Raw genomic sequence first — 18,873 nt, 5'->3', positions numbered from 1 at the left:
GTGAAACCATAAATATCCAAATGCATGGAAGGTTTATATGTAATTCAAATATGCAAATCTTACTGTAATTTTGAATACGCATTCAAACAGATTCAGACAGACTTGAGTGACTTTCCGTGAGAAAATCGTGATCGTCGAGAAAACAAAACCAAACAAACAGGGCTTCGGTAGATAAATAAGGACTGTCACTCAGCATATTCACATTACACCGAATCTGTACGTTTCATATTTTCATTGAAGGTCAGTGCCTGTGAATCAGTGTAGATGACAATGCAACATAAGTCTTTTATATATGTACAAGAATGCATAGTGAATTTGTACAGACCAGAAATGAACCATTGAGGCCTGCAAACTGACATCTATTCAGTTTATTCCAAGGCAGAGTTTCATAAAACATAAAGGATAACCAAGCGCATATGATCCATGGCCAGTGTTTGAGGAAAACCATTTATTTTCGTAGTCTGTTTCGCTTCATTTAGTGCGTCCAGTGTTTATCCGGGACTGCAGCTCTCACGAACCCCACACAATTAGCCCTGTCGTGGGTTTACAACTAGTGGAGACATATTTGAACTCTCAGAAGAGATCTTGACGAAGTCTGCGTGACTGGAATGTACACGGGTGTCATTCTCTATTATAATCAATCCTACCTTTTTTGGGTCTGCAGAAAGAAAGATTCATGTAAGTGACATCGGCTGATGGAGGGCGAGACAAGCGCTTCAGCTTTGCCGTTCTCCAGAGGAATTTAGGTTTGAATCTAATTGAGCTTTATGTGGTGGTTTACAAGATGTAGGAAAACAGTGCCCTCTCTCACACACACATGTATATTTATCCTAGTGTCTTATCGGGACTTCCCATTAGACTTCCCATAGAAATACCTGCTTCTACACAGTTTCACACAAATTAAATAAACGTGCATAGTTTTTGTAACTATCAGCCGAGTTTAGATCTAAGGAGTGAATTTGAGACGTGGAAGGTCAAAAACAATATGCTACTTCCAAAAGCTAATTTTATTGTAAGACCTGAAGCAAAAATACAATTGAAACTGTTAAACCACATCAAGGAAGTTGATGCATTTTAAAATTGCATGTCAGAATTATGAATTATGTATGTCTAAATGTTGGATCTCGTGTTTTCGTTTCTGCTCAGACTTTTTACATTAGCAGGAATGTCCAAACTGCATGAATTTAAAAAAGAAAACATGCACTTAGTCCAAAAATATGCGATCAAAAGAAAAAAGATGAAGAAGTGCTTCAAGATGAGTTATCCATGCAACTTTTTAGCACGTATTCACTCAGTCAAAGCAGGACTCTATAGCCGCTACATCAAAGTTATTATAACGCTCACTATTAGGGCAGGAACATCTGTGACGCACAGAACCGTAAGAACATGAACTCATGGAAATAAGCAGTAACGATAAGTCATCTATCCCTATAACTACAGTTCAAATGTGTGTGGGTCTGTAGGATTTGTTAATGTTTTTGAAAGAAGTCTCTACTGCTCACCAAGGCTGCATTTATTTGTTTAATTTCTATTAAAAAAATCTTACTGACCAAACTTTGATTTTTTTCTAAAGTAAATATTATGAGGTGTGAAATGAGATATGTGTAATGAGTGCTGACTGTCCAGCTCAACCTTTCTTTTTCTTTCATCCTCAAAACCTTCTAATTTTCTCCCTGGTCTTTCATTCCCATTCACCTCAATCTTTCTGCTCATTCCCTCTTTCCTTCTATAAAGCAGTCAATCAGTTGGGTTTTCATCCCCTTTCCTCTGTATTCTCTCATCCTCATTAAAATGTAAATGAGTTTGATTGTAGAGCGCTAAACAGTCAACGCAGGTGAGAAACCAGAGATATTACTTTTGTAACAATTGTTCTGGCTTTACCATCATAATTATTTGATTGTCATGAAAATTCTCTTCTTTTTCTTTGTTCTTTTTGTACCTTGACATGCAAATCAAAGTAGGATTAGTTCCACTTCCTCTGAAAAAAAACAAAAAAAACTGCAATTAAGCTGCTTTTTTTTTTTTTTTTTTTTAGGTCTTTCCGACAGAAGCCTCACATTGATAGAAACATCACAAATTAACACACTGGGGACTTGCATACAAATGTGAAAATAATGAAGAGTTATTGCGTTTTGTTGGGGCTGCATGTGGTCACTCTCATGGGTTGTTCTGTGGTGCTCATACGGGTGGCGTGAGTTCGAATCCGGCTCATGACCTTTTAAGGCAGTTGTTGTTGGTTTTTGATCATATTAGTGATAAACAATAACCATAAGTATTAAACTTCTGTGCATTACTCGTCCAATTATAGCTGAAATAATGCTGTTTGTTCGCTTTTAAAAATAAAGGGTCCAAAAGCGTGTTTTCACAGCAATGCGAGACAAGAACCATTTGTGTTCCCCAGCCTTTCAGTGAACAGAACCTTCACATTCTTAGGGTACATTTACACGACAACAGTGTGTTAAAAGCGGAAGCGATTTTCCTTTCTTTTTTTTGCAAACAGACGACAACGTTGTCAAAATGATCCCTGTTCACATGGATCCGCGAAAACGACTAAAAACGCATGTTATTCTGCCGGCAGGCCAGTAGATGGCGATGTCACTTTGGAAAATGTAACCCAGACAGCAACATTGTTGGCAACATTGCCCACATCTGGTACATGTGGATTCCACACGGTCCAGATGTGGGCCGGATCTGGGCCGATGCTATGTTGCTGTCTGGTAACACACATGCACATGACGTCACCGTTTTCACAAATTCGCATTTTTGTAGTTCACACAGAGACGATAACAGTATCGTTTTCACAAGTTTACATTTCCAGGCCCCCAAAACGCTGTTGTCGCGTAAACGGACAAAACGCATAAATAAGATTTGCATTGAAGGAAGGACCCGAGCCAGAGAGCCCATAAGATCACAGAGACTTGAGTAAACAACCAGCCAGAACACACTACACTCTTAAAAATAAAAGTTCTTTATTGGCATCAACAGTTCCATCAAGAACCTTTAACATCCATGGAACCTTTGCATTGGACACAAGATTCTTTGGAAAAAGGTTCTTCACAAAGAATGGTTCTTTTAAGAACTATTAATTGAAAGGTTCTTTGGGGAACCCAAAATGTTTTTTCCATTTTTGAGGTCTTTATTTTTTAAGAGTGCAGGAATACTTTAGCATTGAATTGTCAGCTTTTGCGAGAGCAAACACCACTCATAATTTCTTCAGAATCACGTTTCTAAAAAAAAACATTTACACATTAAAGTGCCATTCATGCATAGCATACACCTAATGCATGCTGAGCACGGGTTTAATTTCTGATTTAAAATTCATTTTTATATTTTTTTTGATATCACTAAAAGATGAATTTTCCTGTTTGAATCCAAGCCAAACTCTTTCCTCACACCAGCCAGATTTTGCAGAGTGTGTTATCCTGATTGTGTAACCAAGTGTTTCTCCTACACTTGAATGACTAAGATGCACAACCATCTGCAGACAAGTGGACATCTTGTTCGTTTTTGGAGCTTGATAGACACTGTAACTATGTGTAAAGATTTATACATTTCTTTTTTTGTGTGTGTTTTTCCCAGAAAAATGGGTTTTGAGTAAAACTGCATTGTGATTTTGGGGGGAGCTCTAATGAAGGCGAGAGACGGTGCGGGTCGATTACTCAGTGTTCCTGCAGAGGAGGAACGCAGGAGGTCAAGGTGTTTGAAACAGGTGCGTCAGCTCCTCGGGGAGTATCGCTGTCTGGCCTTCTCATCCCACACCATCAAAATAATCACACATTACGTAAGAGCATCTTCATCACCAAAGATTTCAGTCACAACTCATTAATCACAATGCTTTACCTGAACTTCACACCACAAGGTCACCAAGACAAGGCCTTTAGAGAATGTCACTTACAAAGTGAAGGGACCAGCTGAGCCAAAATAAACGACTACGACTAAACAATATATAAATCAATGTCAGAACGCCACTGCATAAGATAACATATCAAAGTGTCTTTTATTTTAAAGAAAGAAGCGCAAGCACACTTTTGAAGCCGAATGTGCAAAGTCGTAGACATGTAATGTTCAAACAGATGAATAACAACCAGAAATAACTTTTCTGGCCTTATTAACTGAAAGTTTAAATAAAGAAGAGGGATATATTTAAAGAGTTGTTCACATGCAGACTGTAAATCAATGCAAACAGCCCATAAAACACAAGGACACACGACAAACAGAAGCTGTTCTTGAGATTGTTACCAGCGATAAACACACGGACAACAGAAGATGATTTGCAGTGTGTGTTTGCTTTCCTCTGTGAATGCAGGTAAGATGATGAAGAAGAAACAAAGCAATGAGCCACGAGAGGTTGCGCATTATTAGTGATTTTACCACTTTAGGTTATTTACGGTTTATAGGCAACATAGCAATTTGCCTCAATATTAATGTGCGGTTAAAGATGTGTAATCACGCATATACATTATATATATATATATATATATATATATATATATACAGTGCAATGCATAAGTTAATACACCCATGCTAAAGTTGACTAAAAAGAGGAATAAAAAATCATATTTTGGAAATTGAACTTAATGCCTTAATTTAAAAAATTAGGAAAAATCCAACCTTTAAGGACACCAATTTTCTTTGTGAATGAATAATGTATCGTAAATAAATAAATGTTCTTCCTTAAAATACATGGTGCATGAGTTAGTACACCCCTATGTTAAATTCCCATAGAGGCAGGCAGATTTTTATTTTTAAAGGCCAGTTACTTCATGGATCCAGGATACTATGCATCCTGATAAAGTTCCCTTGGCCTTTGGAATTAAAATAGCCCCACATCATCACATAGCCTTCACCATACCTAGAGATTGGCATGGTTTTATTTCAGTTAGCCTAAAAGCTAGTTTGATTAGCATTGAGAGCAATTTATCAGGATGCATAGTATCCTGGATCCATGAAGTAACTGGCCTTTAAAAATAAAAATCTGCCTGCCTCTATGGGAATTTAACATAGGGGTGTACTAACTTATGCACCATGTATTTTAAGGAAGAACATTTATTTATTTACGATACATTATTCATTCACAAAGAAAATTGGTGTCCTTAAAGGTTGGATTTTTCCCAATTTTTTAAATTAAGGCATTAAGTTCTATTTCCAAAATATGATTTTTTATTCCTCTTTTTAGTCAACTTTAGCATGGGTGTATGTATTCACATATGCATTGCACTGTATATACATATAGATACATATAGATACATACATAGCGTAAAGAGTTTTGGTTTCTTGATATGTTGTAGTGCGGCAGAGAGGACTGACTGTTCCTACACCAGGGCTGTTTATTAACTCTCCGAGCTTTAAGAAGTACAGAGAGAAACTAAGAGATTCAGAGAGATAAACTAATTGAATCGGTGAGTAATCCTTCTGCTTGAAAATGTCAAGTGTTCTTTTGTGCTTGTGTGTGTGTGGGATTAACATTGCACCCTGTCAACCCTTACTGAACTGCAATTACAAGAACCTTTACACACACACACACACACACACACACACACACACACACACACACACACACACACACACCAAAGAGTCATAAATTACACAGTAAATCGAACCTTGAACACACAGAGCTTCAGCAAGGTCAGCTCACTCGAGTAGGGATGTGCCCGAAACCTAAATCCGAATTCGGAAAGGCACGGAAAATGAGTAACACGTTCTACGGAGCTCCTAAAGGGACATGGTCAGTCGGTTACATTCCAGTACATCAGATTTCACTGATCACGTGACGAGAGTAAGGAGATGACTGACAGGACGATGGCGGAGGATTGGGTGCACAGCAGATCCTGAGCGACATTGACAAATATCATAGACAAAAATAGACAAATATCTTATCTGGTAAAATGTGCGGTCAGTGCCTCCACTCCCTATAAAAGTAATGCTTGTAAAACAAGACTAGACTTCTGCAGTGTCTTTCTCTTTTTGTTCATCAATTTGTTTACTAAAAAATGTAAGCTAGTCTAAACTTGAGGTGCTACTTGTGCACTATTCTACGTTTCGTAGTATAAATAGTGAGTATTGTGTTCACACTGAACATTTTAAACAGAAAAAGTGCACTTTAAATACCCAGAAGATGCACTTAACCAGAAAAAAACCCAAAGTGTGGAATGTTAAACACTTCATGCACTCAACTGTCGCTGCTTTAGTTACGTAGCGAAGGGGAGGATATCATGACAAAATAACTTTATAAAGTTCATACTCTACACGATTGAGTACATAGTGTATAAGTATAGTCATTTAGGACACAACTTTGGATTTGATTTAAAATCTGACTGACTGCTATGACATCACTCTAACATTTGCATTCCGAGCCTATTTGCATACTGAACTGTGATTGGTCTTTTGTCATTTGCATCCATTTAAGGTCTATCTCTACATTGACTCAGAAAAGGTGGTGTCACGTTGTGTTATGATTCTCTTCATCGGCGACAGAAAACACGGCAGAAAAAAACAAGACACAAAATGCCATACAAGCACTTCTTTGCTCAAATAAATTAAAAATAATAATAATTCATTTGCATGAACTGTCAAGCAAACCAGTTCACTTAGGGTGCTTTCACACTTGGTTCGATTGCCTGTTCCGAACCCGAGATCGATTGCTCCCCCCTCCCCCCGCCCCCGATGGACTGTGTTCACATTATATTATTTGTATCTGAACTGCGGTACGCTTGCGTCATCAAGCTGCAGCTGGCGCGTGCTCGCGTTGCTTGGTAACCGCTATGAAAAAGCGTCAAAATGGATAGAATTGCTCGCTTCACATTTGTTCTTCTTTTTTTAACCTTTGGTTTTGTTTTCAAAGAAAAGATACAGAAACACACTTACGTCTGTCTGCCGCAAAAATATTAAAACTGTTCCAAAGACAGCGGGATGTCCGCCGAAGACAATTTTTGTGGAGGCAAGCAGAAATCATCTCTGCTTGCAGTGCGTCAATCCCGCTTTTCGTCAAGGTAAGTGTATAGACCCTTTTACAGTTGTTAAACACACACGCACGCAGGCACACACCACATTATATGGCATCAATAGTGGTTCACTTCCGCGATTTGGTACGATTGCGTTCATATCAGCAGCGAACCGTACCCGAGTTCACATGAACCGTACCCCAGACCACCTTTTTAAGCGGACTCGAGTACGGTTCGCGGGTGCGCACCCGAGTTCGGAAAACAGCGTTCACATCATCCAAACGAACCGAACTCTGACGTCATTCGAACCCGGGTGCGCACCAAAAGTGCTAGTGTGAAAGCCCCCTTAGCCTCATTTTTCAAGAGTATTTGGCACACTGCAATACCATGTGAAGCTACTACTCTGCAACTCATTAAACAAGCAGCTTTTTATTGGAAAAGCTACCTTTCTGAAAACAGCTGAGCTGCTGGACTGCTACCGAAAAATGTGATAAAGTGAGAAGCCCTGCAGTTTTTACTTACTCCTCAAGATTTAATTCACTCAGAACCAAAGCTTAAAACCTAAAATGACCTGAAACTTTAACTTCTTTTTCAACAGGGGCGTGTCTAGAGCATTTTCAGTGGGGGGGGCCATGCTGGGGCACTGCCTCCAAACGGGGTGGCCGCCAGTGACCAAAAAAAAAGAAGCTAAATTCTACAGTAGCCTATATTACGTAAATCCTACTGATTTTATGTTTTTAACTTGAATAAAGTTACTTGTAAACAAATGTAGTAATAAAGCACATTTTTGATTAATTTAGTTTTTTGTCATCCCTGCATCCATCAAGTTAAATTTGAGAGCCAGTGTTTATTATTTTTTGTGTTTTCATAAAACTAACAAGTTTATAAAATAAAAGCAATTTTAATAATGAGCCATTTTAAAAACCCAGAAGCAGAAACGATGTCAACTATTTTCTTTTAATTAGTTTGGCCATTACAATATACAGTAGTTTTATTCACAATCTCTTTCAAATAATAATAATAAAAAAATAAAATAAAAACAAATTCCCCCCACTGTAATAATTCAAATGGTTTGGCCAAAACATCAGTGTTTCATTCAGCATTTCTTTCAGACTCATTTACAAAAAAGCTGAGTAACTCAGAGTTAAAGGGATGGTTCACTTTGAAATTAAATTTTGGTATGTTTTAGCTTACGTATGTTTAAGGGCATTCAAGCAGGGGCGGGTCTACGTTGGCCACCCCAGGTGCCCCCCCTATAAGATGTCTTGTGATTGGTTCATTTTACGGCCAATCAGTTTATAGACTCTACTGAAGTTCGCGATTCAAAGAAGTGCAGCGCCAGAGAAACAACGGTCGCAAGTTGTGAGTAAGTAACCCATCTTAAGTACACAATGATGGCCTAAGACACGAAACGAGCGGTTTGTGTGAGAAAACGAACAGTATTTATATCGTTTTTTACCTCTTGTACACATCTGAGATCACGTCCGGCTCTTTCCGGAGCTTGCGCAGACTAAGCCAGAACGCGCGCACACGTCACACACCAGGAAGCGCGCGCGCCCTCAGATCACTTGGACGTGGTTGTGTAGAGGTAAAAATGATAAATACTGCTCTTTTTCTCACACAAACCACTCGTTTCGTGTCTCAGGCCATCAATGTGTACTTACGAAGGGGAATTGTTTAATTTGGACTTCACTGTGCATGCTCTTTGAGATAGTGATCATAGACCTGCATTATATGACTGACAGACAAGAACGGTTTGACCTAAAAATATAAAAATTGAAACTACTGCGGAAAAAAAAAGACACCTACATCTTGAATGCAGGGGCGTGTCTAGAGCATTTTCAGTGGGGGGGCCATGCTGGGGCACTGCCTCCAAACGGGGTGTCTTTTTTTTTCCGCAGTAGTTTCAATTTTTATATTTTTATAGACCCGTAGACCCGCCCCTGTTTTTCAAGTGTGTACTTTCTACTAATGTACTTCTCTTTGTCCACTAGAGGAATCAACACGTCTTCTGTTCAGCGCAAGGCCACTCTGAACACAAGAAGCAACCATCAATCTAATGATAAAACCCGGTTTTAATGAGAGATGTGTGCGGATGGAGGCAGCCTTCACTCTCACTGTGTGAAGACTCAGAAAACACATGCGTAATCCATCATCTGAATGGCCCAGCGTGCTCATCTTATGAATACACTCAAAACGCAAGTGTTGACACCGGCCTCCCACGATACTCAATAGATCAGAGTTTAAAAGCAGTTTCAGAATGTATGCCCAAATCATTTCTGTTCAGCCGGGGGGGAAAAAACAACTAAAGTCTCTTTCGCTCAAGCATGTAGGGAACAGATGATGGTTGTTAAATTTGACATTTGCTTACAAAGTCTGTAGGCGTCAAACCTGCGTCTGCGAAGCATCTGACTGATGTTCAGCTTGATAAACTCTGCGTGCTCAAGGAATAATGCGGCAAAATATTTAAGTTATGTCACGATGTGCCGCACCAGGTTTGGCATCAGTCAGGTTATCCAGCAATGGTTGTGCCTGTTCTGTCTGCCTGGGCTTTTTACATATCTCAAATGAGGCAATAAGCCAACATTTAGTCTTAGTGAGCTGGTTTTGTAGTTAAAATTACAGTTAAATGAATGTCTTTTCAAATTTGAATTGTGATTCCAAATTACCTCAATTAAAATTACAAATGGAATCAGAATTTAAAGGCACTCTGAATTCAGTTCCCGAATGGAACCCTGCTAGAAAACACATAGCAACTAAAAGCCACTCAGAACACCTTAGCAACACCCTGGCGACCAGTTTGCTTTTCAAAATGCCTGAAAAAACCCACTGGAAGTGTAATTGTATGATTCTGTCTGTTTGCTGAACCAGTTTTCAGTTGAACTGAACCAGTTGAACCAGTTTTGAAAACCAGTTTTCAAAAGTTTGCATTTTTAGGCCCCCAAAACTGACTGATGTCAGTTGTAGTTTCTGTTCTTGTCGTTTCTCTTTTCTTAAGTGATTCTGCTTGTCAACATCAGGTGTTCGAATGTTTGAGGAACATCATACTAACCTTTATATGACATTATATTAACATTAAGGAAACTGGACATATTTATGTTCTGGGAAAGTTACAAATCAACATTCCTAGAATGCCGAGTTGATAATAAAAATTAAGTTGAAAGAATGTTTCAGGAACACATACTAACCTTTGAAATAAAAAATGTTTTCCTCTAACATTAAGAAAACTGGACATTTTAACATTTCCATAACCAAAACTGAATGATTTGGAAAAAAATTCTTAGAATGAAAACATTGTTCTGCACAAAACAATTGAATCATTTGGGACTGAAAAACATTGCAGAGCTGGATAACATTGTCGTGAAAGCCTCTTTAATGCTGCACTGTTGTCACAAGGAGGGATTTTGTAAATGTTAGAGGCAGTAAAACAAAAAACTATAACAGTTCAGTTCTGTGCTTTGCTGTCAAGCATTGTACCAAAACACTCAAGGAAAGAAAATGTGTTTGCTGTTGCGTGATTATTGACACTTTGCATTAGTGTTTCTAGTTTCTCTGTTTGAATAACTCACATCACTGCGTGACTATGTGGCTCTTATCAAAGTGACAATAAGAGTTTCAAAATGTGGAGTATTTAAACACCCCTTAAGTACACTGTCAAGGTTACAAATCTGAAGGAAAACCAAAGGTAAAACAACAACGAAAGAATGAAGCTTTTGTCACATAGGCTGACCTGCCTGTCCTAAATGTTGGTCTTGGTGTGACCAGAACACAGTGCTGATATAATTACAGGTTCACTGATACATATATAAGAACCAGCAGCAAACCAGTGAGGAATCTTCTCAACACATCCTCTGGTAAGGCTAGTGATGACACTTCTCTTATTTGAACATCTGATATTTAAAACATGATTGATTTGGTCTGACTGGCACTGGGTGTCCTCACGTAGCGCTTAATGACAATTTCGTTTGTTTTGATTCGGGAGGTTTATGTGACATACTTTCTTTTTAAATGGTCTCTGCATCTTAAAAAAAAAAAGATTCGGAGAGCTAATGTGTCAGTTGAAGCTCGTTTTTAAAGTGTTTTCTCTCCACAAAGTGATTAAAAATTGAGGCTGAAACAGAGGAAAGCGTCACCCAGCGTGTCTCTCTGACAGGGGCTGATAGTGAAGCAGTTATGCTTCTCTCTCCTTAGAAATGTGTCTCACGTCTTCAGGCACAAACATTTGCACACCTGCTACTAAAGCTCAGCGTGGCTTTCCTTTTATCTCCTCTCAGACACACTCAAAGCCCTTTCCTGGGCGTGAATTTTCTGTCGTGACACTGACTTTGCAACAACAGTTGGTTTCCAGTATTTTACTGAAGTATGATTTACCATAGGCCACTTTTTCCGAATCTTATTTCAGAGAGAAATAAATTGCAGGACAGGACTTGATTTTTAAAGCCCGTTCACACCAAGAACGATAACTGTAAAGATAACTATAACAATAATTATATTAGCCAGCGCATGATATCGTTATTTTCATTATAAGCACGTGCTGCAGTTTTGTCTGTCGCTTTAAATGCTCGAGCACGTTACAGCAGGATGGATTCTGATCAGGGGGGAAGGAATTCGACCGGAAGTTGAAGTCGGCCGCGTGCCGCCATCTTGTAGCAGAACTTCACCTGCAGTTAGCATCCCATTGACTCCCATTCATTTTGGCGTCACTTTGACAGCGAATAACTTTACATCTGAGGCGTTTAAAGATACCATTTGTCCATTATTTATTTCTAAAGAAACACGACAATGTATAAAATGCTCCATTACCTTGTAGCTTATGTTATGGCCCCGTAGAAGCAGTTTTTGTAAAAGTAGGCTAACGATTGCGTCATAACCACGCGACTCTCTGTCGCACAGTAGAGAGATTACCGTATGGACGGGAGGAGAAGCTCGCGAGCAATCGGGGGGACGTGGAGGCAAAATGACAATATAATTAATCAGAATACCTAGCAAAAGTTGCTCCTGCTCCAAGCTGATGGACACCTCCTACTCACACTCTCCGTCTCTGCAAGATTCGGAAGGGAATGATTCCGATTTCTCTTGGCACAGCTACTAGAAGACAGACGGGATGCTCACGTGGTCCGTGTAACGCTTTGCACGGTTTGAGTCTGCGCGTCAGGAAAGGAAGTGCTAAGAAATCGCTAAAAATGGGCTTCACTTGTCTCAATTGAGTTCCAATGGGGTCGCTGTGTCCATTTCTTTTACTGTCTATGATTCTGATTGGCTTTGATAGTTAAAAAATGGTTCTGATTTCAACAATGTCATTTCTCTGTGCCTTTATCGTTATAGTTGTTGTGTGGAATTGCTATTCTTTTATATTTACAATGATTTATATAATCTTTATATGATTTTTATAACTTTATCTTTCTATATCAGCATCCACACACAAACGGACGATAACATTGTTTATTATAAGTGATCACCGCAGTTATGGCAGCTGTTGCTTTAAATGCTCGCGCATTACAGTCATGCTGATTGCCTGTCAGTGTTTTTATCGTTCATCAGCTGGAAAAAACGTTTATAAAATGATTCAAATTATATCGTTATAGCTGTGGTGTGAACTCTACTATTCTCTTAGAATGATTATAAAAACTTTAGTCATAGTTATCATTACAGTTATTGTCCTTGTTATGAATGGTCTTTAAATTATAAAATCAATCGATTTTTAAAAATAGTTAAAATAATACTTAAATAGCTATTTGCTATTAGTTAGCATTATCCAAAAGCCTGAAAGTGGAAAATTATTGTTTTTTTGAAAGCTTATTGTTAAAGATTATACGAATTTCTGTATTTATTGATTGTGTCGTGTTTGGTCCACAGCGTTCTCCCAGTGAAGATGTTGTCAGCGTTGGTTCTGGTTCTGCTGGTGTCCAGTGCGACTGAGGGACGGATTCTCAGTAAATGTGAGCTGAAGGCTCAACTCGAGGCGGCTCAGATTCAGGCGACTGAAGCCATGGGAGACAAAACAACCGTGGACAAATTCATCACTAGACGTGAGTAACTCTTTCTGCTCTAAAAATGACCTAAAATTTTGAATAAATGTGTACAAACAATGTCATTCTCGTCAACTGGTAAAATAGTTACTTTTTCCTCTGAGATGGGGTTGAAAATCGGTAAGAAAAATGTCTGTACCCAATAGACATAGAAAAGATTGTCTGAGGAAAAGGCCCCATTTTCACAGAAAATCTCTCACATCCCATTCATATTTTTATATTCAAGTGTCCGCCAGATTATTTCCTTCTCCTTCTTTCAGTTGTTTGTAATGTGGAAAACATTTCCGGCTTCAACACCAGCCTCGTCACCAGCGTCCAGATCAACCAAGATAAGATCAGACCCCCGTTCCAAATTCCTCCCAAACCAAAAGACGAAAAACCACCAGCAAAGGAAGACGATGATGAGAAAATGGAAGAAGAACACATAATCCCTGTTCAAACACAAAGTCATCCCAAGGGAAGACATGGAAGATCTGTCCCTGAGGGCAAGACCTTTGAGAAACAAGGAGCAAAGGAACTTTTCTGGACGTGGCACCATGATCTGTTCCCGGAAAAGGTCCCCGCTGACTCGTCTGGAAGCGGCTCAGAGGCGACGTCCGAGGAGGACAGCTCCGGAGACAGCTCAGAGGAGGAGGAACGCGTAGATGTCACCGCATGGAACCTGTTGGGAATCTTCCAGCTGAGCGATCGCGTGGCTTGTGATTCCGGATTGAGTGGATCGCTAAACCTTTGTGGTCTGGAGTGCAGTGGTGAGCGGAGAACAAATATTACATATCCCAAATTCCTCAACAAATATATATCACTCTCAGAAAAAAAGGTACAAAAGCTGTCACTGGGACAGTACCCTTCAAAAGGGTTCTAATATAGTACACTTTTGGTACCAATATGTAATGTGTACAGCTTTTGTGTATATATATATATATATATATAGAGTGTATATATATATATATATATATATATATATATATACACAAAGTTCTGTCATGAAACTCTAGATGGTGCAGGTTAAAAGGTCCTCTATAGGTCACAGCTGATTGGTTTCTGCTGTATCAGTAGCCAATGAGCTCGCTGCTTTACACTTTACATGCTTGGTCAGTATTTGCTGTTGCAGTTTGCAGTGCACTTTCAGAAACCCTCCACCTTCCCCAGCTCCACCTGTATAGATCTGCTACGGGTAATTCATGTACATTATATTGTACAGCGGCAGCATGTCTTACTTGCTCACAGCAACGTGTTGCGTATGTAACAGCAATTCTATTCCGCCAACACCAAATATATCAACATTGCCATACCCATTACCATGCCAAACACTCCAAGAGTTAACATGAGATATATATTCAAGCTTGTGTTCATGTCTTCCTGTCTTTCTTTTACCTTGACAGCTCTCATTAATGATGACATCACTGATGACATCGCTTGCTTGAAGACTTTGGCGGGAAGCCGCAGCAAGTTGTAAGTTTCACGCACGCAAAAGCAAGTGCACAAATGCACATATACGATCAGTTTCCGATTCAACCCAAATATCTTGTTTCTAGCAGTGGCTTCAATCCCAAGAAGAGATTCCTCGCTAAGATGTGAGTATGAACACCGTAACTGTTCCTGTGATTGTCCTCCAGCTCTGAGCTCCAGTACATGTGTATTTATGTGCTTCAGGTTGGCAATGGTTCTGGTGAAGGAGTGTCGCTCTGTCGTTCCTTCTAAGTATTTCGCTGAGTGTGCTTAAAAAAAGCTTCTCCATCCGACGGCTGGAACGACCATCTTCACTGCTGAAGCCGCTTTTCAATCACATGCAGGAGATTCAACGGTTACATTTTGCACATACTTAACGACCCAGTGAACTCAAAATTGGACCTTTAGGCTTTTAGATCATTTGTATGTTAATGTACCTGAGAAAAACAGAGAAAATTGAATTTGAGGTTGTTATTATTCTTGGGGGGAAAAAGGTTTATCCATATTTTTGTCCAATAAAATGCTCTATAGAAAGAAAATATCCCACACCCTAAAATATACATAAAGGCTTGTTCATGACAAGAAATAGCTTTTAGCAAGAGTCAAACTCGAAAAACAAGTCAATTCTTGGTCTCTTTAAGTTTTTATCTTCTCGAGGTTAGATGAGTTCATTTTGAGTGGTTAAAAAAATCGGCATTTTGAAGATCTCTTTGTTCTCATCCAGTAAGTCTGGGGTCAGTAAGATTACATTTTGTTTTTTTTAAACCGTTTTAATCAGCAAGGATGCATTCAATTAATCAAAAGTGACAGTAAAGACATTTATAATGTTACAGAACATTTCTATTTCAAATAAATGCTGTTCTCAAAAAATCCAGAAAAAAATGTATCACTGTTTTCACAAAAATATGAATCAGCAGAACTCTTTTCAACATTGATAATAATCATAAATGTTTCTTGATCATCAAATCATCATATTAGAGTGATTTCTGAATCATGTGACACTGAAGACTGGAGTAATGATGCTGAAAATTCAGCTTTGATCACAGGAATAAATTACATTTTACAATATAATCAAATAGAAAACAGTTATTTTAAATTGTAATAATATTTCACATTTTTTCCTTGTTTTTATCAGCCTTGGTGAACTTAAGGGACCTCTTTCAAAAAAATATTACCGACCCCAAACTTTTGAACGATCTTTAGTTCATCTCTGATGTATTTGTCAATCAAAATGTCTGCTAGGATAATAAATATATTTGGACTCCATGATGAAGGACGTGTTCCTATAACCTGTAGTTTTGTAGGGATGTTTTTAAAAGCCACTGTGAAGACCGTAAACCACCATTGCTTATATTTAACAGTATAAGCAACTGTCTTTAATGTACTGTCACCAAAAGTTGCAACCTAATCTCAAAAGTAACAAACCTCAGGCTCAAGTTGTTCTTTTTTTAAATCTCAGATATGACCACTTTTTCTTTTTACCAGAACCACATTTTTTGTGTGTGTGTGTGTGTGTGAAGAACTGAAAGCAGAAGACAAAGAGTCCGTTGTCCATGTGCAACACACATCAATAACTCTCTGAAACAGATCTGAGGCAAATGCTTTGACTTCATCAACTGTGGTAGACTTATTTCATTCCCAACGAGCCCCGAGCGCTGTAATGACCCCGCAATCTTCTCCGTGGTCTTCAAGTGGTCCGTGGACGATCAAAGGCTGACCGCTCGTTCTCGGGTTGCTCGACAAAGGGCCGTAATGAGAAGTAGGGTTAGACCTGGGAAACCTTTACACCATAAGGTGAAATTGAAAAGCAGTGAAATGGAAAATACTAAGGTTAATAATTCGGGATTGTTTCTTGGAGCCCATATTGCATCTATGCATTCAGGTTGAACAGAATCCACAGCGGCAGCATGTCTTACTTGCTTTCATAAAACCGCGTATTAGGCAAAGGTGTAGAGTTACATTTCATATATTTTCAGATTAGGATAATTTGTTTTGCCTTTTTTTTTTTTTTTTTAATCCTTCAAACAATTCGTTTGGGAAATAACCAATACCTCCAGAAAGAGATAATGCAATTACCATAATTTAAGTGTGTTAGAGTGTGTGTGTGTGTAGGCATTTGGGCTCAGTTGATTATACTGTAGTTATCTATTTTCATAGAAAAATAACTTGAATTTGCTTTAAACAACTGCAGCTCCTACAGTAAATTCCCTTAGAGACAAAAATGAGAAACTTTATTTGGTTGGAAGAGTGCCAGGTATTAACAGAGAGACAAGCTTAAAAGCTATATGACATTTGAGAAACCGTGGGTGTGAGCTGTCGTCATCACACCCCTGCCGGCTAAACAAACCTCACCACAATAAAGATACAAGATAAATTCACTAAAAAAACAACACTTTGTGAGAAGAAACACAAATGTGTGATTTAATTCTTACCCTAAAGCAGGGACACACGTCAAAACTACGGTTACATAATATACATAGACACTAATGCTGGGCTATTTTGTTTTTTAAGCATTTCTTGTGAATAGACTATGACTAAACATCCAAGAAATAATGGTTTTCTTACTCACACCCACAGTGTAAGGACTGTAATTATCATAGACATCAGGGGATTTTTTTTTTCTGTAAATTTAACATCACTATTGGATGTTTGTCCTGCAGGGACTATTTATATTTAGTCATTTAGCAACACTTTTATTAAAAGTAACTTTTACAAGAGTCTACAACACCTGTAGTACAGAGAAGTATTTAGGAAGTGTCTTTTTCATAATTGACAAGTGCATAACTCTGATAGAATGCAATGTAATAGAAACTGCATGAAGAAATGAAGGTAGAATTTGACTTTTTTTTATAACATGATTAATGTAACTGCGATGGCATGCAAAATGGTAAATATTCTGATGAAAAACAAACATTTAAAGTCCCCCTGTGGTGAAAATCAAGCTTTTAATGTTGTTTATATATCCAATGAGTTGATATGAGCTGAGCTGGTGTGAGTGAGTGGAGGCGGGGCTAATTTGCATATTCATAAAACCGCGTATTAGGCAAAGGTGTAGAGTTACATTCAAGCTATTTTAAATCATGAAGAAATTTGTTTTCAAGGAAAAATATGTAATTTTGGTGATTAAAAAGTATAGTTTTAAGGAATACAATTATTGGGGGACTTTAAAGTTACGAAATTTAGGGTTTGTTTTTCATTTCATCATGAATTATTCTTAAATTTGTTTATTTTGTAACTTTGTAATAATACTTATAAACCGAATGTGTTTGATAAATAAATCAAATTTAGTAAAACTTCTAAGTAGATATCACCATTCATTCCACAGCGATTTAACTGAATATAGGCTACATTTAATTGTTTTCACAATGAACAGATTTATATGCCATTTGAAGAAAAGCATTTTGGAAATATGATTATTTATTTACACACAGTCAAATAGATGCAAATTAATAATAAACTGTGTCATGAAAATCTTACATATGCTATGACTGACAAATATGCATAACATTAAGTTTATATAGTTTATGTTAAAACTGTGTAATCCAAATGATATGCAATTCAAATACATAAATCTTAAAATTAGGCCTAAATATTTTGTCAAATGCCTGACATGCCCACATCTATATGCATGAATGAATAATCACCTTCTCTATCTCAGATGACTGTTATTCAGCTGTTAGTGGAATTTACCAATTAGACCAGATCGCTGTCGCTTCAGGCCTCCTTGATGCACATTCAAGCGAAAAGAGCTGAAAATTATTTTTTTGCATATTTCTGCACATCTTAATCTGAAAAACTTCATCAGCCAAAAGCTAAGGTTCAATCACACATCTCCCTCCCAGAGCGTGTCACACATAAAATCATGATTCTGTGTGCGATGAGACCCATTATTGAAATGAAAAGAGATTGGCTCAATTGCAGTCGCTCACAGACATTAACGCCTGGCGGGTTCCCTTTGCTCACTGACTATTGAGTCTTATCATCTCATAATTTAAGGTGAGAAACAATGGATGTGTGATGCGTGATCTTGATTAAAGTTATGTTTATATTATGTATTGTTGTATTAAATGTTTAAAAGTTGGTGTATTTACACTATAATAGATATTTAACGATATATAGTTATGAAATGTAAAATATACAGTCCTGAATCATGACGCCTGCAACATTGTCATTGTATTTTTAAGGTAAACTGGCCGCCAAAGTTGCCAATTTTACCGCGAAATAAATTAAATGTCCAGTGTATTATCCAATATCTCATGTCTTCATCAAGTCCGATAAAGGAAGAAAACTGCAGCGCTGTCGTTCCTCCGTCCAATTAGTCCTCAGGGAAATTATCAAAGAAGACGCGGGAAACATATGATAAACGTTGGACGTGTGATTAAAAATTTGGACGAGCACAGGTTGTTAAGCTTGTTAAATGTGTGCATTTGTGTGTGTCCACTCTGTTCAGATGT

The 18,873-nt window shown here is 38.1% G+C and overlaps 1 protein-coding gene across 1 annotated transcript; it reads left to right on the top strand.

Moving 5' to 3' along the window:
- The first annotated feature begins 10,783 nt into the window (after nucleotides 1-10,783).
- On the top strand, nucleotides 10,784-17,577 carry LOC311286075 (uncharacterized protein). Its single transcript, XM_084402118.1, has 6 exons — nucleotides 10,784-10,795; nucleotides 12,798-12,970; nucleotides 13,231-13,719; nucleotides 14,353-14,422; nucleotides 14,506-14,544; nucleotides 14,624-17,577. The coding sequence occupies exons 2-6, from the start codon at nucleotides 12,814-12,816 to the stop codon at nucleotides 14,691-14,693; spliced, it is 825 nt and encodes a 274-aa protein (XP_084258244.1). The 5' UTR covers nucleotides 10,784-10,795; nucleotides 12,798-12,813; the 3' UTR covers nucleotides 14,694-17,577.
- The last annotated feature ends 1,296 nt before the right edge of the window (nucleotides 17,578-18,873 follow it).

The sequence above is a fragment of the Rutilus rutilus genome (genome assembly GCF_951802725.1).
Source record: "Rutilus rutilus genome assembly, chromosome: 2".
In the NCBI taxonomy this organism is placed as follows: domain Eukaryota; kingdom Metazoa; phylum Chordata; class Actinopteri; order Cypriniformes; family Leuciscidae; genus Rutilus; species Rutilus rutilus.
This window is presented reverse-complemented; position numbering and strand designations above follow the sequence as displayed.

What these genes read in the sequence shown, in the direction of transcription:
- LOC311286075 (XM_084402118.1), top strand. Translation starts at nt 12,814, where the DNA reads ATGTTGTCAGCGTTGGTTCTGGTTCTGCTGGTGTCCAGTGCGACTGAG. An exon ending in TTGTGGTCTGGAGTGCAGTG is followed by an intron (nt 13,720 to 14,352) that starts GTGAGCGGAGAA and finishes TTACCTTGACAG; the next exon opens with CTCTCATTAATGATGACATC. An exon ending in GCGGGAAGCCGCAGCAAGTT is followed by an intron (nt 14,423 to 14,505) that starts GTAAGTTTCACG and finishes TCTTGTTTCTAG; the next exon opens with CAGTGGCTTCAATCCCAAGA.